The 24,383-nt window shown below is 58.6% G+C and overlaps 2 protein-coding genes and 1 long non-coding RNA gene across 5 annotated transcripts; 2 read left to right on the plus strand and 1 right to left on the minus strand.

Moving 5' to 3' along the window:
• The first annotated feature begins 185 nt into the window (after positions 1-185).
• KIAA1614 (KIAA1614 ortholog) lies at positions 186-9,797 on the plus strand. 3 transcript variants are annotated; one of them, XM_042033921.1, is made up of 10 exons: positions 186-717; positions 2,591-3,211; positions 3,791-3,854; positions 5,007-5,156; positions 5,763-7,006; positions 7,080-7,209; positions 7,863-8,067; positions 8,446-8,558; positions 8,701-8,885; positions 9,188-9,797. In XM_042033921.1, the coding sequence occupies exons 1-10, from the start codon at positions 186-188 to the stop codon at positions 9,379-9,381; spliced, it is 3,438 nt and encodes a 1,145-aa protein (XP_041889855.1). In that variant the 3' UTR covers positions 9,382-9,797. The 3 variants fall into 3 exon arrangements, with proteins under 3 accessions (XP_041889855.1, XP_041889856.1, XP_041889857.1); XM_042033922.1 differs by having other exon boundaries at positions 436-1,061; XM_042033923.1 differs by lacking the exon at positions 186-717 and adding an exon at positions 1,703-1,884.
• A 500-nt stretch (positions 9,798-10,297) lies between these two features.
• Positions 10,298-24,383, minus strand: STX6 (syntaxin 6). Its single transcript, XM_042033926.1, has 8 exons — positions 24,289-24,383; positions 21,604-21,773; positions 20,942-21,036; positions 19,148-19,210; positions 16,956-17,078; positions 15,641-15,747; positions 14,023-14,117; positions 10,298-12,500 (listed from the first exon to the last, which is right to left on the minus strand). The coding sequence occupies exons 1-8, from the start codon at positions 24,321-24,323 to the stop codon at positions 12,424-12,426; spliced, it is 765 nt and encodes a 254-aa protein (XP_041889860.1). The 5' UTR covers positions 24,324-24,383; the 3' UTR covers positions 10,298-12,423.
• LOC121667361 lies at positions 14,117-19,529 on the plus strand. The gene is made up of 2 exons (XR_006017039.1): positions 14,117-14,385; positions 15,259-19,529. It is a non-coding gene; the product is annotated as an uncharacterized LOC121667361 (long non-coding RNA).

Genomic DNA, 24,383 nt, shown 5'->3' on the forward strand with positions numbered 1-24,383 from the left:
GCTCTTTTGTCCCTGGTCTGTGTGTGTGTCTTCCCAAGTCCCACCCCTGTGCTGCAGCCACCCAGGGAGCATTGGCCTCCGCTGCTCTTGCTCTCTTGGGAGCTGTGGGATGTCGCTGGTGGCTGGAGGTGGAGGTGGAGGACATCCATGTCCTGGGAGGAGGTGGAGGTGCTTGGAGGAGGGAGATGTCTGAGGAGGGGTTGGAGGTGGGCAGGAGGGGCTCACACCCAAAATGCCAAGGGCTGATGCTGGAGGAAACCTCCTGCCCAGCCTGTGCTGTACTGGCCAAAGGCTCGTGGTCCTTCTGGGAGCCTTTGGTGGCCTTTCTCCAGCTGATCTCCAGTCCGAGGTGTTGTCCTGCCAGCACAGTGGCTGACCAGCCCAGCCCCGGGTTGTTTGGGGTCTGTGCTTTCATTTTGCTCTTTAAATCTCTTCATCGTCTCTTGCAATCAATCTCCCTCCAGAAGAGAGCCCAGCGCCCTGAAATCACTCTAAGCCTGTTGCTGCTCACAGCAGCCGCTTCCCGGAGGTTTAATCCCAGCCACGGCTCCCTGCTGGCATTCCCTGGCTGCTGGCATTCCCTGGCTGGTGGCAGGAGCCCTCCTGCTGCCCTTGCTTTGGCACCTCACCCCAGCTCGATGGGGACATCTCCCAGGCACGTGTCACCTCCACAGCCCAGGCAAAGGAGCCAGGATCCCTTTGTGGAATGGGATGCAGGTAAGGACGGTTCTGGTGCCGCAGGGGAGGTTGGACCCCAGTGCTGGGGGGAAGGAAGCCCTTGGGCTCGCGTTTGGCTGTGTTGGGTGCCCGGGGTGGCCAGGGACATTTTAAGAAGATAAAAGTGATTTCTTACTGCTCGTGCTGGCAGGGGCCGGTGCGGCCAGAGCCAGGAGGATTAAAACAATTTCATAATCCTGGTGATTTCCTTTTGATCGGGATTATGAAACCAATCACGAATATCAAAAGGCACAGCTTAAAGCAGCAGCCGGAGCAGGGCCGGGACGCCCCGGGCCCCCTCAGACCCCTCGTGCCCCCGGGGACCGCAGCCCTGGCACCTCCAGGTAAGCGCTGCCCACTCGGGCCCCTGGTCCTGCGTGGTGGGGCCTGGCGGGGCAGGATGGGGGGTTGTGGTGCGTGGGGAGCAGGCACGTGTCGCCGGCCGGGTTTAGGGGAGGGATGGGTATGGATGCACCGAGCTCGGCTCCCTCCGTCCTCCTGCCACGGCCCTGGCCTGCCGTGGGTCCAGGCAGGATTTGGCCTCCGGGAAAGCAGGAGAATTTAGCACAGCTGCAAACGTGTGATGCTCACAGGAGGGTGCTGAGAGCCGGCAGGTTTTGCTGTTGGAGAAATCCCCCCGGCCCCGAAGCACCGTCCCCATCCCGCCGGTGCGGGACGGCCCCCGCGGCAGCCGGGGAGGGGGCCCGGCTCCGCTCCGCCGCCGTCCCAGCCCGCAGCCCAGACAAAGGACATTCCTGAGAGCGGGCCAAGGCCCCCGGGATCCCTCCGTCCTGGGGTTCCCCTCCCGCGGAGTTCCCTGGGTGGCAGCGCGGGGTCTCCCCCGTGTCCCCATGTGGCGGTGGCCGCGGTGCCGTGGCCGTGCGGGGACCGGGCGGTCCGGGGCCGGCTTTGGCCGGGTGCCCCGGCGCGGGGTGCGCGAGGAGGAGGAGGAGGAGGAGGCGGAGGAGGCCGGGGCGGGAGGCAGGGCCAGCCACGGCCCCACAGCCCAGCCAAGCGGCTGAGCTCGGGCTCGGCTGGAGGGGCCGGGATTTGCTGGTTTGGCCGTTTTTTTTTTTTTTTTAATTTCTCTTTTTCCCTCCCCTGCTTCCTTCCCCTCTTCCGCTTTCTTCTCCTCCTTCCCAGCCCTCTCCCGATGCTGCTCCGGGGGTAAGGACAGCCCTCGCATCCCGCCCGTGGCCCCGTCCCACTCAGCCCCGGGCAGTGAGGGGAGCCGGGGGGTCACGGGGATGCTCCTGCAGCTCCGGCCACGGGGGAGGCTCCTCCAGGGGTATCGGCGGGGACAGGAAGCTCCCGGCGGGGTGCAGGAGGGCAGCGGCACTCGGGTGCCTCCGGGACCACGAGGCTGGCGCAGGACGAGTGCCACGTGTGACCCCGGGGGCCGGGGCGGAGCAGGGGCTGGCGTCTGTCTGGTGGCACCCTCGGCGAGTTGTCGCCGGGAGGGATTTCTGTTCTGCGGAGGTTTGGGGCCCTGGTTTAGCTCAGAAAGTGCCAGCTTCCTGCGGGTCTTCTTTCTGAGTGCCCCAGGGCACCTGGAACGGGGTGGGCGGGCACCCGCGCTCTTGCCCAGCCCCTGGCCACCCGCTTTGGGGAACCACCGACCCCCCATTGCTGCCCCATTCCCCCCGTTCCCGCACGGCTGCCCCACTCCTCCTGCTGGCACAGTGTCGGTGCTCTGGGTGGCCTCGTGCTGTGTCACCTCCCTGTCCCCTTCCTCCCCAGGCGCACGCCGGTGGCACTGCGAGCATTTGTCCCCGAGGGCAGGCGGGGTGATGCCCTTTGGGGAGGCACCAGGGTGGGTGCTGGGCAGGCCGCGGGCAGTGCAGGGGTCATGCCCTGGGTTTTGTCCCTGCAGGCCTCATGGAGGGGAGCCCTCCCGCTGAGGCGCGGCGCCTGCCGCGGCCCCCCAAGCAGCACATCCAGAGCGGCGGCCGGAGCCCTGCCCCGCTGGAGCGCCCCGAGGCCGCCCGCGGCCCCCACGCCGTCCTGGAGGGCAAGGTGAAGGCGCTGAAGGAGAAGCGGGGCGGGCGGCCGGGGACCCCCGCAGCTGCCCCCGAGCGCCCCTCGCCCAGGAAGCCGCGGCCCCGGCGGGGGAAGCCGGGGGCGGAGGCGGCGGCGGTGGAGCCGCGGGCTCAGCTCCGGACCTACCTGACGGACGGGCTGCTGGATGGAGGGGAGCCCGGCAGCCCCCCGGCGCCCCGCACCGGCACCCCGGGGCTCTGGCGGGTGCCGGCACCCAGGGGAGATGCGCCGGGAGGCCCCGAGCTCCCCCCGGACAAGGGCAGCAGGTCCTGGCGCTCTGCCTCCCTCCATGAGAGACCCTCCCCGGGTGAAGAGGCACGAGCTCCGCTGCGGGACCGGGGACATCCCTCGGCGTCCCCTCCCTCGGCGGAGAGCTGGGAGAGGCTCTCGCTGGCCGAACGGGTGGAGAGGAACCGGCGGCTGCTGCAGGAGGTGCTGGGCCTTGCTGCACCCGGTGTGTATTTTGGGAAGGTGGTGGCTCTTTCAGGACAGCTGGGGGAACTGGGAGGGAAGACCTTTGGGATGACGGGAGTCCTCAGGGCCATCCTCCAGCCTCCAACGCTGCTGGTGCAGCTCCCTGCTGCCTCACACCCCAAGGCTTCATGCCCTATCCCCTTAACCGGGATGTAGGAGATGCCCACGAGATGCTCTGGATGATAGCAGGCAGTCCCTTCTGGTGTCCTGGTGAGGAATTTCACTGCTAAAAGCAAGAGCAGGAGACTCAGTTTCTGGGACACACCAGGTCTGTGGGTGTCCCTGTCCCTTTGCAAGCTGCTGCCAGAGGAGAGAATTAATTTCTCCTTTGATAGCATCTGCCCCAAGGACCCTGTGGCCCCATCCCCACAGTCCCACACCTACAGCCAGGTGCTGTTGCCCCACGTTCCACTCCTTTGGGATCTCCCAGAGCCAAACATGTGGGAGAGCCCTGCAGAGGGTGTTGGGATGGGATATATGGGGGGTGCTGCCAAGAGGGGAGGCCAGGACGGGGCCTGCCATCCAACCAGGCTAATGCTTTCCCTGTCCTGCATTTCAGAGATGCCAGTGAGCGATGGGGACTGGGACTCGGGGGTTTCACTGCAGGACGTGGAGGGCTGCAGGTAAGTCAGCCTCAGTGTGGCAGAAATGGACATTTCCCTCTTTCCTGCTCCCCAGTCTTGTATTTTAAATGCACTCTGAGAAGCAGCTCTAGGGAAGGGCTGTGGGGCGGCTGGTGAGGGAGCGTGGCTGGGCTCCGGCGATGCTTTGCTGTGAGAAGGGACAGGAGCTGGGTGTCCACGTGGTGTCTAGGCACAGGGGGTCCCTGCAAGGATGCCAGGGCAGGAAGGGAGCTGGGGAAGAGGATGGGACAGAAATTTGCTCCAGGTGCTTAAGAGGATCAAGGCGGCAGGTGTGTGTAATCTCGTTGGACTAATGAAAAACCTTAGAGGTATGGACTAAAACTAAGGAGGTGGGATGGGCCGGTGAGAGGCTGGGGCCTGCATGGGGTAAAACAGCGAGTGGGGAAAGGTCCCCCTCCAGTATTGTGGTCACTGGCTCTGCTCTGCTCTGCTCTGGCAGCTGGATCAGTGATGGGGGGTGCAAGGCAGAGAGAGCTGGGGATGCTGCACTTCCTCTGAGCCGGGCAGCCAAAGCCTGGGGGAAGCCTGGGCGCCCCATGGTGCTGCTGGGAGGGCAGTATGTGCCCACCATCCTGCACTGAAGAGGTTAAGGCCAGGCTTCCCGAAGAGACTGCCTGAGCTGATTATTTTAATCAGGAGGATTAGGGCCATGGCCAAGCGGGAAGGCAGTGCTGCAGCAGGGAGAGCTGACATGTCCCCCGCCCTGCAGTCAGAGTGGGCTGGGGGTGCGGGGGAAGACCCCCTGCAAGGAAGGGAAGGCAAGACAATCAGGGCAGGGGGTCATCCCAAACCTACCTGCCTCCCCACCGCTGCGGGATTCACACCGCTGAGGATGGGAAGTAGTGCCTGCCTCAGTTTCCCTGTCCACCTCCGGGATGCCCGTGGCACGAAGCACTGCCTCCGCTGAGCCTGCGCCCGAGCTGTGTGGGTGCTGAGCCTGCCCCTAAAGTCTCACCTGGCGCCGGGGGTGAGGGGTGCCCGCCCGGCCGTCCCCCGGCGCGGCCGCCAGCCCGCCCATGAATGGCGGCTGAGCCCCGTTTTCCCTGGGCAGAGCAGCCTCGTCGTCACTGTTAAACCACGTCTAATCCCTGTTATTTTTTCCTAATCCCCCTCCCCGCTGCGGGGCTGCAGGGCCTTTGTCGCCGGGCAGGAGCTCGAGCTGAGCCCGCGGCACGAGCAGGCCAAGCAGCTGCTGCAGCGCGCCCGCATGAAGGCTCGGACGAACCCCCTGCGCGCCAGCCACGACATCCTCCTCCTCCCCGCCGCCGCCCCGCGCCCCAGGTCAGTGCCGCCTTCCTGCCCCCGCGGTGTTCCCAGGGCTGCAGCCGGGTTTGGGACGCATCCGGAGCGCGCACATGTGTGCAGGCACGCGTGTGGAGCCGGGACCGACCCTCTGCGTGCGCGGTGCAGCCGCGGACCCTGGGTGCAGGGGCATCCCCCGCCCGACCTCTTTGCGGCACAATGTCTGGGAGGTGTTTAGTTAATTGTGTTTTATGGAAGTATTAAGGGTGGGAGGATGGCGTTTCGCAGCTGATGGGGAATGTTTTCCTGGGGGAACTCGCTGCTGGCGGCTGCACCACAGCGGCATCTCGCCATGTGTGCCGGGTCATGTGCGATGTGGTGTTCCTGGAATGATTAACCACACACCTCGGGGCAGGGAAGGGGCGATGGAGGTCGAGCCGTGGTAGCAGGGAGGTGCCGCAGCCTCTCCGGATTCCAGCGCCGGGCTGGAGGGAAGCGGGGCTGTACGCAGACAGGGAGCACCGGGCGGACTTTCCTCCTTGCCCCATCTTTTGCATTGGGTTTTCCCTCTCCCGCCCTGCTTTCCCAGGGTTGCCGGGCAGTCCCTGCAGCTCGCCTGCGTCCGTCTGTCTGTCCCCATGGCAGGGAGCCCAGCGGGAGGCCGAGCGTCGCCCCGCGGGACGGCGGGAGCCTGAGCGACTCGTCCAGCGGGGAGTCGAGCTGCGGGCGGCCGCAGCGGCCGCGGGGACCGTCCCCGTCCCGCGTCCGCTTCGAGGACGAGTCGGCCCGGGACGCCGAGGTGCGGTACCTGGAGCGGCTGCAGCTGCGGCACCGGCGGGCGCTGGGCTCGGCGCTCCCCTCGCCGGAGCCGGCCGGCAACAGGCAGCCGGGGGATGGGGCTGGCCAGCCCAAAGCCCGCAGTGGCGACCTCGTGGTCGGGGGCAAGTGCAGCACCTGCGGCTCCTTCCTCGGTGCTGCCGCCGGCCGGGGCACGGACACGCAAGCTGCCCCCGACGTGGCCAGAAGTAGCCCTGCGGCACAAAGAAGCGTCCCAGGAGATGGCAGGGGGCCGAGCGCTGCCCAGACAGAGCCTAAAATCAGGCCTCTGGGTCCCGGAGGGTCCCCGCTGTGGATCCTGCCCTCCCGGCAGCGCATCCACACCGAGAAGATCAAGGAGACCTACATCGGGGACATCACCTACGTTGACGAAGTGGACTCGGCCCTGGAGAGCACCGACACCTCCGACGGCTGCCGGACGGACAGCGAGGAGGCCAGACCCCGCAGCCCCCACCTGCAGGGGCACCGGGACCCCAGGACTCGCGGCCACAGAACTCCCCGTGCTGCCCCGCAGCCAGAGGCAAGGGCTAGGAAGGGGATGTGTGTGGCCAGCAGTGGCCCCAATAACGAGGACTCGGGTGGTGCCACGAAGCAAACGGGGGCCATTTGCCCCCCACCACCGGGAAGAACCAGCAGCCGGGAAGATGGGGAACCCCATCGGCATCTCGGGGGCAGCAAGGGAGTGGGAGACACTGCTCGTCCCCCGCAGCAGCCCAGTGAGCCCCCGGAGCCTTCCCCGCAGCTGAGGACCAGCACCCCCATTCCAGGCACCCACGTCCCTGCTCCCCCTCCTACCAAGAAGGCCTGCTCCCAGGTGCCTTGCAGGAAAGCGCTGCTCTCCAGCAGCAGCCGCCAGGCGTCGAGCCAAGGCGCCCGGGGCCCGGAGCCGGAGGCAGGCAGCGCCGCCCCACCCCAGCCCGGGGGCACGGCGGGGCCGGGCGAGCGGCGGGGTCCCTGCAGCCCCAGGTGGCTCCCGGGGAGCCCCCTCCGTGCCTTGTCCACCAACAACTGCAACAACACCCACGGGCAGGACGCCCCGGGGATGGCCAGAGGTGAGGCCCACGCGTGGCGTGCTGGGGGGGGTCCCAGTGAAGCAGGCGCGTGACTGTCCCGCTGTGGTTCCAGGAGCGCTGCCACACCCCGCTGCCAGCCCCGTCACCCCCGTGCCCCCGGAGGCTGCTCGTCCCGCCGGGGAAGCTGCCGGGACGCCGGGAGCGCAGCAGAAGCCGCACCCGGCCGGGAGCGCGGCGCACGGGTGAGTGAGCACGAGGGGCCGCGGCATCCCAAACCGTGGAGCCCTGAGCATCCCTCCTGGGCACTGCAGGATGCTCCTGGGTTGAGCTCCCTGGCTCCAAAAACCTCCCAGAAACCACAAAATGGGTTACAATGCGCCCATATGTTGCTGTGGGTTTGGGGGAGCTGCGTTTCCCCGCATCTGGTTCTGCCAGGGGTGTTGCAGCAAATGTGACAGAGGTGTTCTGCTGGTGTCGGGTTCTCCCCTTTGGGGGAAAATCAGCTGTCCTGGGGCTTTCCAAGTGCGATCCTGCCGGCCCTGTGCCTGGCACTGCGTGTCTCAGCCCGGCAGGAGAGTTGTGAGGTAATGCTGGGTCCTTTGAGCCCATTTCCAGGATGTGATCCCTTGGGGCAAAGCAGGGGAGTTTTGAGAGGCGTTACACCCCTGAAATAATGGGGCAAACGGGGAGGGAGCCCTTCGGGTCGCTTTGGGTAGTGACAAACTTGTGTGTGCTGGGTCCCTGCTGCGGGGAGGCGGCTGCCCCTGATCTCACCGTGCTGCAGCTCTCAGGGCTGCCAAGGCGAGGGCAGGATGCACCCGCAGCTCAGCGGCAGCTGCCGGTCCCGCTGCTGCCCCAGACGCGTGGTGAGTGACTACCATCCCTCTCCACCCAGGGAGCCGGGGCGGCCAGTGAGCCGTAAGGGCAGCAGCGCTTCAGCGTCAGGGCTGAAAAAGCTCCTGTGCAGCCTGAGCCAGAGCACCAAGCAGCGCCTGGGCCGCTTCCGCTGCTACAGCATGGAGCAGCTCCCGGCCCCCGGCGGCTCCCCGCTGGGTGGTCCTGGTGTCAAGAAGTCCCCGTCCCTGCAGTCCCTGCAGCTGGTGAGCTCAGACATCGCCCCATGCGGGGGGTGCCCACAGGGAGATGGGGGTGGCACTAGAGAAGGGATGCTGGGCTGGGATGAAGTATTCCTGAATATGGATTTATGGCTCGGGCGGTCCTGGAGGGGCATGGGGGCATGTGCCACCCCAAACCTGCTGGGTTTGAAAAGCCCAGAGCCAAGTGGGAAGTGGAAGGGGGAAGGAGGGAGAGAGGGGGGTAGTGGAAGAGCAGACATGCTTGTTCCTCCTCAGCAGTGAGTTGGGGAGTTCTTCAGAGGGGTGGGATGCCCAAATTTCCTCCTCTCCCTTGGCACATCAGTGGGTGAAGCACTGTGGTGCTGCAGTTTGTCCCCATCTCAGCCAGGTGCTTTTCCCCAGGTGTCACCCTTCTGCCAGCCCCAAAAAGCCGCCTCTATCCAGACCCTGCACTCCCAACTGGGCAAGGCACCCCGTGCCAGCGCCTACCTCCTGCCCCAGACCACGGCTGACAGGTAGGATGGGGCCCAGCACGTTCCTGCTGTGCCTGGGAAGGCCGTTTTGGGGTGTTGTGGTTGCTTGGTGTAGCCAGGGGCTGCATCACCTGGTCTCCAGCAGCTTCCCATCCCCACTCACCCATGTTCCCTCTCCCTACAGGAAGGGGGGCTCAGGGCCGCAGCGCTCGCTGAGTGTGGAGGACATCGGGGCGCCCGTCCAGCTGCGCGCAGTGGGGCGCGTGGTCGAGGTCTTCCCTGATGGCACCAGCCAGCTGGAGCTGCAGCGACCCCCCCATGGCGCCTTTGGGTTCTCTGTCACCTCCGGGCACGGCCGGCCCGACACAGGTACTGTGGGATCATCCCAAAGCTTTGGTGCAGCACAGTCCCTCCACAGTGGCTCTTGTCCCACCCCAGGAGCGAGCTTGGGCATGGGTGGGTGGGGTTGCTCCATGGCTGCTGAGCCCCAGAGGTGATGGCAGGTGGGGGGATGCTGTCACACGTGGCTTTGGCCACAGTCCTGCGTGTCCATCAGCACCTGGCTTGAGACACGCAGCCCATGCTCAAGGCTGTTTCTCACAGGTTTCTGTGCAGTCCCTGGGCACCCCAGGGGCAGGAAGGGCCCTCAGCCATCCCTGTTCCCTCCGCAGGTGTCTATGTGCAGGAGATGGCGGATGCCGGCACAGCCAAGCTCTACGCGGGGCTCCTGGGCGTGGGGGACGAGATCCTGCAGGTCAACGGCGCGGCCGTCTCAGGGCTGGGGCTGGCCCGCATCCGCGAGCTGCTGCTCCAGGCCGACACCCTGTCCCTCCGCGTGCTCCGGCACCGCCCGGCGCCACGGTAGCCCTGGCACGGCTCCTGCAGAGCCTGGCGGGAGGAGGATGTCCCAGGATGCTGCAGAATAGCACGGCATGGACCAACCAAGCTGCCTCGCAGTGCCAGGACCTGCCCGGATCCACTGCAGTGGGGACAGGTGGCTCTCCTTGGCCCCCTGGGAGAGAGTGTGGGACCAAGGACCCTCCAGAGTCTCCAGGAGCTGCCCAAGTGTGGGGGACAGGGGACAGCCTGGCCCCGACAGAGCTGGGTGGGTCTGTCCCGCTGGGCACTGGGGTGACCAGCACAGGGACACCCCATCTCCCTGACTCCAGGAGACAGAAGGCTCCCTGCCAGCACTGCCACCCTGTGCTGGAGGGCTGCTGGGGTTATTTTAAATTATTTCAAACTAAAACCCAAAAATACATCTCTGCAATAACAAAACAGTGCCCTTGGCTTGTGGCATGGAGGGGCTGGGGTGGTGCTTGCTGGCGTGGGGCCTTTGCTACGTGTTTTCCCATGCCCCTGCTGCTCCACCAGCCACCTCCTGACCGTGTTGTGGTGCTGGCGGGGCCCTGGGCAGGCAGATGGGGGGGCTCAGCCACCTGCAGGCCTCCTTGGGGAATTTGAGGGGTTCTTTTTTCCAGCCATGGAAGGCAAAACACATGCGTGGAATGGGTCTCTCCAGCAGCGATGGCATGGCAGCAATGGCTGCCCTCTGCACGGTGGTGCCCCACATCTGGGTACAGCTGCTGCAGCAACCCCACGTCTGGGCACAGCAGCCCACAATGCTGAGGTGACCCCAGAAACTGCAGATGCTGCTTATGCCTCAAAAGCCAGGAGGGTAATGCCTGGCAAATGCTGGTGGGAGAGCTTTTCCCACTCTGTGGTGCCAGGAAACCCCGAGCTTGCCCCAGGAGCAAGAGTCGGGCAAGAAGGACCCGAGATCTGCGCTGCTGCACCTTTATTTAGTGTTAAAGGGAGGGGCACCACCAGCGACAGAAAAGCAAATGTACACAGGGGAAGGGACCAGAGACACTTGGGTGGCTTGTGGTGATGCCAGCAGCTGGGCCGCCTCCTGGACTACCAAAGGAGCGGTGCTGCATGGGCGTCGTTCCCAAAGGATGCACAACCACGCTGTAAGTAACGCGGGGATCAGAGGTGTGCAAACACCGGCTGGCAGCGAGCCCTGCTCCCTGCCCAGACCCACGCTCCTGGGGAGACGCTCCTGCACGGAGCGGTGCAGGCACTGCCACAGCCGGCCTTGGAAAGCAGACGCCACCTACTCCCTGCAGCGTAACCAGAAACGGGATGCTCTGCAAGGGTAAGGAGCCACTGTGGAATCATGAGTGCAGGTGGGCGCCGAGGCACCAGGTGTGCATTACTGAGGAGCACCCAGGCGGGCAGGGAGGCTCCGTCCAGCCCTGCCCGGCTGCGGAAGGCACAGAGCCGCCGGCTGCGCGTCCAGCGCCTGCGGGAGGGACGGGGGGAGGGCCACGCAGACCTTGGACGGAGCCACGAAGCCAGGGGGGAGGAGTGTTCAGTCCCGGAGGTAAAGCCGTCTGGTGGTGAGATTCTAAGGCGGGGGAGATGATTTTGGGGGTGATTTGCAATTTCAGCAGAAGTCTTTGCGTCAGTGCCAATTAACTTCCTCCCCCAGCCCCATCTGGGAGCCATAAGCCAGCCTGTGCTGAGTCTTTTCATGTTTGCAACTTAAAATATGGGAGCCGACTGGAGTAAGAAACCGTTTTTGCTTTCCTGAAGAGTCACCCCATATTCCACAATCGGTGTGTGCAGCACGACCCCTCCACCTGTTCCTCCCCGGTCACGCTGCCCAAGTGAGCTTTCTTTTTTCACCACATTTTTGGTATTGCCCGCCTGGCTACTCTACATTCCCTGTAAGGAATCCAACTCTGCTGAGACAACTCGAGTGACAAACAACTGGGAGGTAACAAAAGGACTGGGAAGGAATATGGAAACATGATCTAGCTTTGAATCTCCTGCCTTTTGGTTGCTGACAACAGAGGTGTCCAAAAAATAGTGGTTGGGGAAAAATTAGGACATCCTATTTACAAGTTCATATACACTTAAAATACATCACTGAGCACTGCTCCTCTGATTATGCGTGTCGTGCACCCGCAGAGAACGTAGCTCGAATGGTCATCAAAAAAATCTTTAAAGTCTTTTTTTTCCTTAAAAAAAATAAGTTATTTTAGACCTGACAAATCACTTGCCAAAGGGAAGCAGCTGTTAAACAGAAGCAGTGACTCAGTTATGCAAGGGCAAATAAAGCATCAGTCAATGAGCTTTAGAGGCCTATATAACGAGAGAGGCAATTTTAAAAGCTTTTAAGACTCTCCCTCTCTGGCTCATGGCTGATTGCCAGTGCTCGGCGTGCAGCACCCCAGGTTTAAAGCTCTGGAGTGTCTGACAGGGCCTCGGTGGCCGATGGCAGGACACGAGACCCTACAGCTCTGCCTCTGCCCAGGTGTAGAGGGTAGGAAAGCTCTGCTGGGACTCACTGTGCTCTCTCGGCAGTGAACTGGTGGCACAGAGCCAGCCCACAGGAGGCAGGGAGGCGCAGGGGGAGCAGGGCCAGGGCTGCCCTCCCTTGCCGTGGCTTGGGGGGGTTTCACCCTTCCCGGTAATGCTTGGGGCTGGCACTGGCAACGCAGTCTGTAATGCTCAGTGAATTCAGTAATTCCTCCCCCCTGTCCCGTCCTCCCCAGGGCTCGCTGCTCTGTGTCCGCATCCCACCGGCTCCTACCTGCACCGGGTGGAAGCGCGGGGGCCAGGTCCCCCTCCAGTTCCCTGGATCCAGGCCCGGAGCCCAGGTCCAGATTGCATCGCACGGAGGAGGAGGCAGCTCCAGTCCTCCCCCCCTCTCCCCGGGGCCAGGGGAGATGCTGGCAAAGCCGAGCTGCAGTCCTTGGAGGAGGATGGCGAGAGCTGGGTGCGGGTGTTCCTGCCGGGGATCTCGGTGGGCGGACGGAAACGGGGAGAGTTTCACTTCCCCGCACTGCCGGGGCGAGGGGACGGGGAGGGGGCGTCCCAGGAAGTTCAGTTTTTGTCATCACAGAACAAAAATTAGGATGAGCACCACTAGCAAGATGATGAAGAGGACAACAATTGCACACCACTGCCGTCGATCTGGAAAGAAAAGGAAACGTCAGTCTTCCTGCTTTAGTGGAGAAGGAAGATTGGGGGAGCATTTTTCTGCATGTACTGCTAGGAACCAAATTCAAGCTTAAGCTGTAAAAAGCCTAAACAAGTTCCTGTGGGAGAAAGGCTGTGGCGCTGTATATTGCAGTGAGGAATTCTCCTCCAGGATACATTGGGGTTTGGGAACAGCTGTGGGAATTCTGAGGCTTCTTCCCAACCAAGTTCAAACAGCTTTGAAAAGCTGGCTCAAAAGCAATTGGGAGGAACAAGCAGAGAGCTGCTGTGTTTGCTGTTCATTCATGGAGTAATCTGTTTGCAAGAGGAACAAGAAGGGATCCGGTGAAAGCTGCCGTGAGGAGCTCTGCCAGGAAGAGATTGTGGCAGCTTCCCTGAGGACAGGGCCAGGAATCAGGTTTCCCTGGACATCTTTACACATCATTGGCTCAATGCTACATCACCTCTGAGAGCCGCTGTCTGCCCCTGTGAGATGATGGTGCAGCAGTGGGGACAGGGCTGCTGGCACCCCCTCAACTCCTAGGCCCAGCAGCTACCTCAGAGCCCTCCACCCTCCCTGGCACATGTGATGCCAGCAGAAATGCTCTTTCACAACACTCAGAAACACTCTGTGAAGGCCCACGGTTTTTCCCAGAGGAAAGGACAGAGACACAGGGTTCACCCATGGCTCTGCTGCTGCTGAGCTACTGGTGACCTAAAGTGCACTGTCAGTACTCCAAGTGGTCTCTCTAGAGCTGTGCTCCCACCACCTCATAAATCCCTCGGACAGCCTAATCCTGCAGAGCAGGAATGCTTTTACCCCTGACTGGCTGCTGCCTTCCCAAGGTACTGAGCACCTAAGGGAGAGGGGTGCTGGAGGAGGCGCTGGCCGGGCGCAGTGCCAGGCTCGAAGGCAGCCGGCAGCGCGGGACTTCCCAGCAGGCAGGCCGGGCTTCCTGTTTGCTCTGCCCGCGGCGCCCCGCCAGCCCCCGGCTTCACGCACAGCCTTATAAGGACTTTTCTGTGGGTTCAGCACAGAATTCAGCTCTTTCCTCTACCAGCTGAGAGATGTGACCGACAACAAGCCTGCAGGCGCCAGCAGCCTGAGGGCAGGTGGGATTTGGGAAGGGGATTGCTGCAGGCATTCTGGTTCGGGGGAAGCCACACATGGTGGCCGGTGTTTATGGCACCTTGGCAGCTTTTGTTCCACAGGCAGCCCGGGAAACTGCAGCAGAGCAGGAGGCTGCAAAGCTTCCCCTCCCACCAGCTAGAGGGGGATTTTCCCAGCAGCAGCAGCATAAATAGAAAGGCATCTGTAAATAAAACAAAGGCAAGGGACAGGCAGCAGAGCAGTGCCTGGGCAGGAGCAGCTGCCGGGCTTGGAAGCTTTCCCCCTCTTTCAAGAGCTGAGAGCTGCTCCCTCCCCTCCGCTGGGTGGGAGCACAGTGTTCCGGCCTGAAGATCCAATGGCTTGTCTCTCCCTTTCCAGGACTGGATCCCACTTCCCAGGACCTACCACTCGTCATGTGAGACACTTTGGCGAGCTTCTTCATGACATTATCAAGGCGCGACTGAGTGCTGTCTAACTCATGGGAGAAGTCGTCCAGCATCCTGAGGACACAGAAGCAGGGCACTGGTCAGCACATCCCTTCGGGACTTTGCAGCACGCTCACACACATGGATCAAAACACTGATGTGAGTGATCAGAGTATCACACCTCGGCAGACAAAATGAATGTGGCCTCCTCTCCTGGAAGCACCCAAGGGAAGGGAAAAAACCTGCTGAAACAGCAGCTCTGCTTTGGTGGGAATAACTCAGAATTCCTGCTAGACTGATCCTCCCTGTGTGTTTGTGGCTGAACTCTACACACATCTGCAAGGTGAGGAGTGGGGGGGCTTCCTCCTTACAAAAGGAAAGTCTCACTTATAAGCTGTGATTAGCAGAGACTGGTTAGATCTAGGTGTCAGCTTGGACTTTAAATCTCTTTTCTTGTTCACGGCTTGCAGTTGAAACAAAAATCTTGTTTCAGTCATGCATCAAGTGGGAATGAGATCTGCGGTTGCTTTTAAGGTGCTTTTCAAGCTCTGCATGGAAGTTACTCTTTTACTTCCTCCATACAGTGACTGTAATGAATCTGAAAGCCTTCCTGAATCCGTGCTTTGTGAATGCCATTGCACATCCAGAGTGAAGGTACCAATCCAATTGTCTCCAGCCAGTGGGACTTTTAAGCTTAATGCATTTAAAAGGACAGACTCCTTCATTTGGAGTGCCAGGGCACTTGTTAAACCTTCATTCAGTGGGGAAAAAGGAGTTGTAAAAACCTCACTGTGGTAGTTATGAGCTAATCTAGCAAGCACTGATGTCTTGTGTGATAATCTAGAAACAGACACGCCACACCAATCTCCTCTGTGAGAGCAGAGGATTCTCATGCTGCACTTCATACGGGGCGGCGGGGGGGTTTAAAGTTCCTCCTCTCCATGAAAGATGAAATCACAAGGGGCATGGCCCTCCAGACTCCTACCAGCCAAACAAGGAAGGGTTTTAGGCATGAACCCTTCAAGCCTTTCTGGAAGCATGGCTGTTAGCCTGCACAACTGGGAACTTGTTTGCAAAGGACAAGAACTGGGAAAGAAATCTAATTTATATGTAAATGGATGGATGCAAAATGACTTTGCAAGCTGCCCTTTAACCCTTTTTGTGGGTGAGGGTTATTTTTAACTTTAGTGATCAAGAGCAGCTCTGTGTGTTCCAGGGCAGCAAGGCAGAGCTGAGAGCTCCTGGCCCCAGCAGTTGTCCAGGGGCAGCACAAAACCCTGCAGAGTGGGGAAGTGGCCAGTATCTGCACTGCACAGCACCTCCTTCCCTTACCTGCTGGCTGCCTGAGGGGGAGCATGTGAAAAGGAGAAGAAGAAAGGTAAGGTGGCAGATAAGCCTGTCCTAGATGCAGGCTTCTAAATGAAGGAGGTTGCAGTTGAATCCTTGAAGACTGCAGAACAAAATGCTTTCCACAGGCTGGCAGGGAGAGGCTGCCTGAGGGACCAGTGAATTCCAGGCTCTACCAGAGGCAGAGATAGGTGTGTGAGGACACTCAGCCATGTTGCAGCCAGGTTTTTGCCGCCATGTCTCACACTTACACTGCTTGCTCCTCCAGCTCCCCGCCAATGCGCTGGGACATGTTCTTCAGCACCCCGATGCTGCCAGAGACCAGCTCCAACTGCTCATCCTGCTGCTCCACAATCAGCTGGGGCCAAAGAGAAGGGAAGCGGGCAATTACAGATCTGCTGCCTGCAGCTGGGTTGGAGCCAGCCCATCCAGTGGACAGGCATGCACTGCTCGGCTAATATCAGCTGTGAGGCCTGGGCTCAGACCTAAGCCACCAGGAATGAGGACCGCGTTCCTAAGAAATGCCAGAGAGGTGACAACCAGAGGAAAGCCTCCATGACATGGCACAGCAGGCTGCAGCCTCCAGACATCCCTGCAAATCCAGCTCATCCGTGCTGCATGCACAGCTAACGTGACTTTGGAAAGCTCCAAGGGCTGGTCATCGAAACCTTGGGAAGGTAAGCAGGTATGGCCAGGGAGGCACAATGATGCTGTGCCTAGGAAATGACACCTGGAATGTGCTGCAGCTAACATGGGGTTAAACGCAAGCTGTTGCAGCTTCTACAGGTAAAAATAGCCAGCCTGGCTCCAAATGGGCCAAAGGAATAAGTCTGCTGCTGTTTTAAGTCATTTTCAGGGCACAGTCACGCTAAGCATTAGCTTTACCCTAGTTACCTATTTCTGAAGCTATTTATCTCCCTGGAGTCAGTAGGTAAAACGTGTCTGGAAGCCGAGGTGACATCACGGCTCGGGAGCTTTAGCAGAGTTTGCCACCTCCGAGTCACTGCCTGTAGTTCTCCAGTCTGTGCCTGGCCTGGGCACTTCTCCAGGCAAACTCCCCTGTCAGCTGGGAAGTGCAGCTGGGAAGTGCCTCACCAGGAGTTCTCCCAAGCCCTCACACAGGCTTTCTCACTAATCTCATGGTGACAAAGGCAGGAAAAGGAAGCAGGCGCGTGCTCCTGCTCCCAGCCTGTTCTGGTGGGAGATGCACACAAACAGCAAACATTTTTTAACCAGGGGAAGTTACATAAGAGAAACGGGCCCTTTTCTTTTTGCAGTGTTTCTACTCCTCCAAGGATTTCAGCAATCCTTGTACTATTAGAGCTTAGTGTGCTACATCTTCCAGATTGTGCCGACTGCCTCCTGAACACAGCAGAAGCCCCACGCCTCCAGGGTTAAAAACTTTGTGCCAAGATCATCCAAAGCTGTGCTGCCCAGGAAATGCATGCACAGATACATGCCACAAGCAAAGAGGAGGACTGTCAGGCTCCTGGAGCCAGACTCCAGTCCCCCTGGCACCCATTTGGCAAGCAAGCTATTTAGTCTGCGTGGTGCCAGCTGCCTTACCTGTTGTTGAGCTTGCTGCTCCTCGATGAAGTGTGAATTTGCTAATTGCAGATGCCGGTCCAGACGGCTGTATTTGTCAGGTCCAGAGCTCCAACTCTGACTCCCACTCTCTCCCAGGAGTGCCTGAACAGATGCAGAGAGCTCTTAGCAACACCCTTGTGTCTGCTCACAGCCCGTCTACAGGGTGAGGTGGGAAGGCAGACAAGGCAACACTCGTGTACACATGCACACAGCATCCCTTTCCTCCTGCTCTGTCGCTACTCAGCCAAAGTGCTGTCAGGAACTAAACCAACACAGAGCCAAAATGCCAGCCTGGGAAGTCTCTGCAGCCTGGGATTGCAGATATGCCTCTCCAGCAGCAGGAGAGCTGGAGTGCAGCCGACAGTGCGTGCAGGAGGCCTGTGCAGCACAAAGGACTGGCAGAGGCCTGCTCAAGAGGCAGCACTGTGTGCTAGGACGTGTGAGATGGGAAGTGTCCGGATATATCGTGTTAACAGATGTACAGCTCGAACTGAGCACTCTGCTGCTAATGACAGGGGCTTAAGAGGGTCTGGATAAAGTACTTAACCAGTTGAGCTGACAGTAAAATAATGCAATATATAACCAGAGCAGTGCTGTATGCTTATGTTCTATGATCCAGGCTGCCTATCCCTCCAGCAGGCACTTCAGCTGCCAGCACACAAAGTTACTCTTGCTACCTGCCCCATGACCTGAACAAAGAAGCTTGTGCAAAGCCTGCAGAGGTGTGGCTTTCCAGCCAGATATGTCTGGTCCCTGAAAAGGGGAATAATCCAAGCTACAGACGCTGGAGAATGAACACGACCTGCAGGTGAGGAACTGCACCCTGCAGCACTAGGGACAGGTTAGGGACCCTGCCCTCCAGTGTGGAAGCCAGGCTGACTTGTAACGAGACCATTCCGCAGCTCCTGGTTGTGGGCAGGAGGGAACAACTGAGTATTTGTGAAGAACAGCAAGACAATGACCAGGGTGCTCTATCAGGCTGAAAACAAGACGGTCTCCACGGTTCATCTGACTTATAAGGTCCAAGGAGGGGTGAGGAAAGCTGACAGACTGACCATGCAGGAAGCCAGCAGGACATCTGGCTTTGCCCCCAAGACACTGAGCAAGCTCCTGGTCCCTCCGGTTTGTGGCAAGGGCAGCTCCTTTTTATTTAATGCAGCGCACTAGCTTTGCCTGCAGCTTCAATAGAAAGGGCCTGTTTGCCAGCCTGGGCTGTGAGGGTCAGGTCACCGCTAGCCAGCCCCTCAAACACAAAACCCAGCACAAGCCTTGCAGTCTGGAAGGAAGGCGAGGGGCTGGGAAGGGAGAGGAAGGCGGCAAGGGGAAGTCAGTTTTCCTGACCAGATGTCGCTGCCTGAGCTGGGCCATATGGTCTCCTGCAGCTATCAGGAACCTCATGCAAAGGAAAGCACCAAACTGCATGGAAAGCTATGGACTTGTTTGAGCAAGGGTGTCAGGGACTTCGCTGCTATGACTATTTGCCAAGCACGTCAATTAACCCTGTGACAAGCTCAGGAATGAGCTCTGTGCTTCTCAGTTTGTTGTTTTTGCCACATGTGGTAAGGCTGATGCAGTACAGACAATTAACTGTATGAAGCACACACCAACGTTTACTGGAGTGGCTCTGGAAGTCAGCTCCAGTATCTCCTTTTAGCGTCCCCATCAGCTGGGAAGGAGCACAAGCTGCATCAATTTCTATTCCTTAGATTACAAGTGCAGATAACACGAGACTCCTTGAGCTTCTTCCATCTTCTTCCATGGCTATTACGAGAAGCAGCTGCGTGAAAGGATATTGCACCATCTTGGCTCCCAAATCCAGCAGAGCGCAGGATTACATTCACTGACACGGATTCTGAGCCGGTTCCCCCCGAGGAGGAGGGAGATTTCCCTTTCCACGGGATGATGCAATGCTGACAGTTGTACACAACCAGCTCTGAAGACAGAGACAGATGGTGAGTGCTGACTTACTGCTCTGAGAGACAGGCTTGGGAGAGGCTGGCAGCAACGTGTCTGTGAGAACCAGCTCTCCCAGGGCAGCCAAATGGACATGGCTCAAACACAGCTTGGCTGCAGCGTGCAAGCCCCTTCCCACACCAGAGGTTTGTAAGGGAATGAACTCGAGACAGGATATACATTGTAGCAGATATACATTGCCCGTGTCTGGTTCTCACCTGCCTGTTTTTTCTTTCAGCCAGTGCTTGCATGGAGGAGTTTGACATCTGATCCTTCATGTCCTGTTTGTTCAACGAAAGAAGCAGCATGTGAGCATTGGATTTGAGGTGACAGCGAGGTTCAGGATGCTACAGGGCTGTCTATACCCAACAAGGCTTCTACAAGGGGGAGTGAAGGAAGGGAGATGTTCTTTGAAAACCCACACTGAAAGAGTCTGGAAAGTTACTGTAGAAAGTTTCAATGCAGTTAACTGTTATACTAATACTGGAATCAACAGCAATGGGACATTTTGAAAACATTCTTCATTTACTACTCATTTTGCTCCACTACAACCAGAAACACTTCGATTTGTATAATAAACCGATGTTCCTGTTGACAGAATGTAAGGAAGCGTTTGTCAAAGCCCTGAAGCCTGTAACCCCCTGAGCTTTATTCCCAACTGCATCTGTTTTTATATTCTATAGTATGAGGTAGATTTCCTGTCCTGTGGCCATCCTCTCTGACTGTGCCTATGCTTTCTCCTACCAATTAATTTTTGCTGTGGAGTTCCTGCAGAAGGTCAGTAACCACAGAAGGCTCCCCATCACAATGTAACGTAGCCTAGTTTTCATAGACTAGCAAGTAGTCAACGTGATCTGGCAGAGGCTGATCCACCAGCACAGTTCTGATGCCAGCAGAGCATTCAGGTGTGTTTTACTGTTCAGAGATGTGCAACACATCACCAAAGAGCACCGCAACCCACTCGGTTCATTGTCACTGGGTAATGCACATGCTGCAGCGCATCATAAAATCAGCTGCATAGGGCCACTAACAAATTTCATTTACCAGTGGGAGACTGCTCCAAAACCCATTAGCCAGCATTTTTGAGCCAGGGAAAGAGGACCAGAGAGCAGGCTTGCCTGATCCTGCCTGTTAGGGAGTGGACTACACCGAGGGCAATGCAGCAAGCACATGCCTGCTACCTGGGGCCAGCGTGGTTTTGGGATCAGTTCCCAGGCAGCAAGCCTTAGGAACTGCATCCAGACCGCAGGACTGCAGGTAGGGTAGCAGGCTTGCTGCCAGCCACTCCAGTGCATTCTGTGGAGCAGGAACATCAGAGTCATGAGGGGCAGCAGAAACTCAATGTAGCTATTAATAGACAGAAAACTCCCTAACTAGCAGCTTGTTACCAGGCAGTGAAGCTTTTGGAAAGATGTTTCTTCTGTATTTATTGCCACCAAGTTGCTAAAATCCCCTTTTTGCTTCTCAAGTGTAAGCTTAAACTAAAAAAAAACCTTCCTCAAGTTAAAAATAAATCTAGTGGTTGTTTGGACTATTTTGCAGGGGTAGGAAGTTGAAGTCACTGTGTCAATAACACCAGGCTTTAACCACCTGTCAGTGCTCAGCGTGATCTCCCCGCTGTTGAAAACCAGTGCTCCAAATGGTCGGGATGGTCGTGATTTCCCTCAACTCTGAAGGGAGACTCCAGCCTCTCCTGTGTTGCAGCTGGGTTTTCACTCTTCCTCCCCAGTTACCACAGGCTCCCAGCTCACTGTTGCCAGAGAAGTGTGAAGACTTCACGGGTCAGCAGCATAAAAGGAGGGAATTCCACGGGGCACCTGCACCTCCAAACCCTTCTGGGCAGCTCCAGGAGGGAGTGCACGGGGAAGAGGAGCAAGCCTGAGACTCAGCAGGTAGCAGGTTTATTCTCTGCTCTCCAGTCCACCACAGAATGGCCACAAGCTTTCCTTTTTTAACCACCTAATGCCTCCCCCGCCTTCCCCAGGCCCTGACCCCAAGGCCAGGTTCCTTACCCTGACCACCTGCCGTGTGCTGGTGATGAAGGCTTTCCGGATTCCCAGCTCTGTGGCATCCAGGTTGAATTTCCGTGGGTTTGCCTCAACAATGCCTGGGCACCGAGTCAAGGAGTCTCCGGAAGCGGTGTTGGGTACACACATGGATACACAAACCCCGAGCGTGCCAAGGGGCCACGGTGCTGTGCCTGCTCCCTAAATTTGATTAGCAAAGCACAGCACACTGGACAGAAAAGCAGGCACGGCAGGAATGTACCGCGCAGCGCAGGCACACGCGCAAGGTTTCTCTTCCCCATGTTTTTTTTGGTTCTGTGATGCCGCGCGGCGTTTTCAGGAGCACTCAGACGAACACAAGGGAAAAGGAGTATTTCTGGAAGCCAGCCTGGAGAATGAACTGACTCCGCAGAAATCCAGTTTCACACAACACAATAGGCTTTCTAGAACAAAGCATCTTAGAATATACCTTGCAAAAAGGGAAACAAAAAGGCAAAAGGAAAATCCTTGACTTAACTTCTCATTTTCAATTTGAGAAAAGCCCATGTGAATGCAAAATTCAATCCCAAATAGTCCTGATTTTTGCAAAGAGTGACGAGCACTGGGACTTAGCTATTTAGTACAACTTAGGAACTGCAACTACCTCCAAAGGACCACAGAAAGGATATTAATGGTTTCATCCAAGTCCTCCAGGTCCCACTCGATGCTCCGCAGGTTGTTCCTGAGCTCATTCGTGGTCCAGTCGATTTCTTCTCTTGTGGCAATGGAGGGATCTTGCAAGAGCTCTGTCCACCTCTGGAAGAGCCCCTGGGCAGTGTTCACAGCTTTCTGCACCTCCCTGCAGCCAGGGAGAGTGAAGAGAAGCCAAGGATTATCATCAGCTGCTCTGCAGCAGTGACACTGGGACAGTCCCGTGTCCAGCTGAGCAGGGATGCCACAGCTTCCTCCCAAACATCTTTCCTTCCAACAACTTCGTGTTTATTTTGTAAAATAAGGATTTGCCCTGCTGGACTATCCTGTATCCTGCTGCAGCACGAAGTTGCTCATGAAGAGACCTATTTCTTCAGGGGAAGCTGCTGCCGAGTGTCACACAGGCAAGCCAGGGCAGAGGGTCTGAACAAGGCAGCTCTTTGGCAATCCATGCTTTGCATTCCTCTCAAGGCCCTTAACTACACATGTAAGATACCCCAAGGGCACACAGAGTTACAGGAACTGTCCCCACACCACAGCCAGGCAGATTGTTGAGTGCAGCACTGTTTATTTTAATTCAGCATTTAAAAAAATACACAGCCCTGCTACATTGGCTTAGGAAACACAAATTTTTTCTGCCACTCTAAGCTCTTTTGGAGATGAGTGCATTCACAGCAGGGGAAGGCACTGCTGACAGCTCTGGTTTGGGGCAAGCAGGTTTGTAAATTTGGGTCACAGACTCTCAGTGTGGTTATCTGCATTTACAAACTCTATGGTGCCGAGCTGTGAACTGCTCCCCCAGGCTCACGGGGAGCTGGGATGAGGAACGGAGACGAGACCAGACAGTGCTGGTGTCAAAGGAGGCCACCATGAGCTTGCACACAGCAGTCGGATGTTTGTTTCACCCCAGGGAAGGAAAGCAGGGGAGGCCCAGGACAGATGAACTGAGCCCACACCCTGCGGAGGTGCCAGGACTGCAGCTCTCTAAGTTACACCGGGGCCTGAAGTCCTCCAGCTGCTGTCTAAGGTACAGGTTCTCAGCACTCTGATGCATGTCCCTTCTCTTCTCGCACTCCTACGGCTCCGAGTCTGCCACACTGAGTGCCTTGAAGTCAGCAGCCTGCACTGAGGATCTGGAAAACTTCATTCCTCTACTTGCCAGCACAAGTTTCGGTTTTGTTTGGGTTTTTTTTTCATCTGAACACACTTGTGGAAGTCCCCAGCAGCAGGAATATAAAGCAGAGCTGGATATCCTCTGATGGGAGGCGTTACAGACACCAGGAAAGCAAACTAATAGCAACTCTGGTGGCTCCACCACCACCAGCCCCTCTGAGCTGCCAGGTAATAATTAACTCTGGGAGCGGCACCACATCCCCTTTCCCCTCCCTGTCCTTCCCTGCACGCTGTGGGAACATCTCTGGAAAGTTTGACAGGACGTTTGCTTCCCACCCATGGCGACTCCTACACCTTCCTCTGAGCATGAGTTCAACCTGGTAGAGGGATTCGCTTTCCCTGGCTGCACCAGTATCCCCTCCCACAGTTTTTGTTCTCACATGGCTTTCCCAAACGCCCCAGTAGGAGCCCCTCTCCTGCTCCTCAGGGCTGTTTCACTGTGACATGGGGCAGAAGACAGCCCCTAGCACAAGCTGAAGGTGGCCCCAGGGTAGTGTTTAGTGATCAAGCTGCTTTCACAGAATCACAGAATTGCTGGGGTTGGAAGGGACCTCTGTGGATCATCCAGTCCACTCCCCCTGTCAAGGCATGGTCACCTAGAGCAGGGAACACAGGGATATGTCCAGATGGGTTTGGAATGTCTCCAGCAAACTCCATGACCTTCCTGGGCAGCTGTTCCAGTGCTCTGCCACCCTCATTGTAAAGAAGTTCTTCCTCATCACGCTGAGGTAAAACTTCTTGTACTTTAGTTTATGGCCACTGCTCCTCATCCTGTCACTGAAAAGAGTCTGGACCCTTGACACCCCTTCAAGACATTTGTATGCTCTGATGAGATCCCCTCTCAGTCTTCTCTGGACTAAACAGGCCCAGCTCCCACAGCCCCTCCTCACTAGAGAGATGCTGCAGACCCCAAATCATCTTTGTGGCCGCCACTGGACCCTCTCCAGTAGCTCCAACAGAGCTTCTTTCACCCTGTTAATGACCATTTTCCTCTGACCACCTTTAGCTGGTATTTCCCTGCGCCCAGGCTCTTGTCTGCAGGCTTCCTCTCATGGCCATTGTTCGTCCCACAGCTTGGTCCCTACTCCTCTCCACCTTTCCCCACGGTCACCCCGGCCTCCAGCCACGAGCCTCCAGCCCCGCTCTGCCCACAGTCCCCAAGCCGCACCTGCAGCCAAGGCTCGGGGGCCCTCACAGAGCCCGGGAGGCCCGGCAGCGGCCCGGCACCTGCCCGCCTCACCCCAGCGCCTCCCGCGCCGGGCCGGGCCGCCGGACAGGCCCCGGCGCCCGCGCTCAGCCCCTCAGCAGCACGGGGCGGCCCGGCCGCCATTTTCCCCCCACACAGACCCCCGCCCGCCGCTCGCCCCCCGCTCCGCGGGCCTCACGCGCTGCCGGGCGGCCGTGCCCGCCCCCTCCGCGCCCCAACACGGCGCCGGCCCATTCGCCGTTCCTCTCCCCGTTCCCCGGAGCCCCCCGAGAGCAGCGCTCACCCCTTCACCACGAAGAAGGGGTCCTCCATCGACATGGCGCTGCCGCCGCCTCACGCCACGGCCACCGCCAGGCCACGCCCTCGCCGCCAGGCCAC

The sequence above is a fragment of the Corvus kubaryi genome, unplaced genomic scaffold (assembly GCF_017639235.1).
Source record: "Corvus kubaryi isolate FWS band 111438036 unplaced genomic scaffold, C.kubaryi_AGA036_p1.0 37361, whole genome shotgun sequence".
Taxonomy (NCBI): domain Eukaryota; kingdom Metazoa; phylum Chordata; class Aves; order Passeriformes; family Corvidae; genus Corvus; species Corvus kubaryi.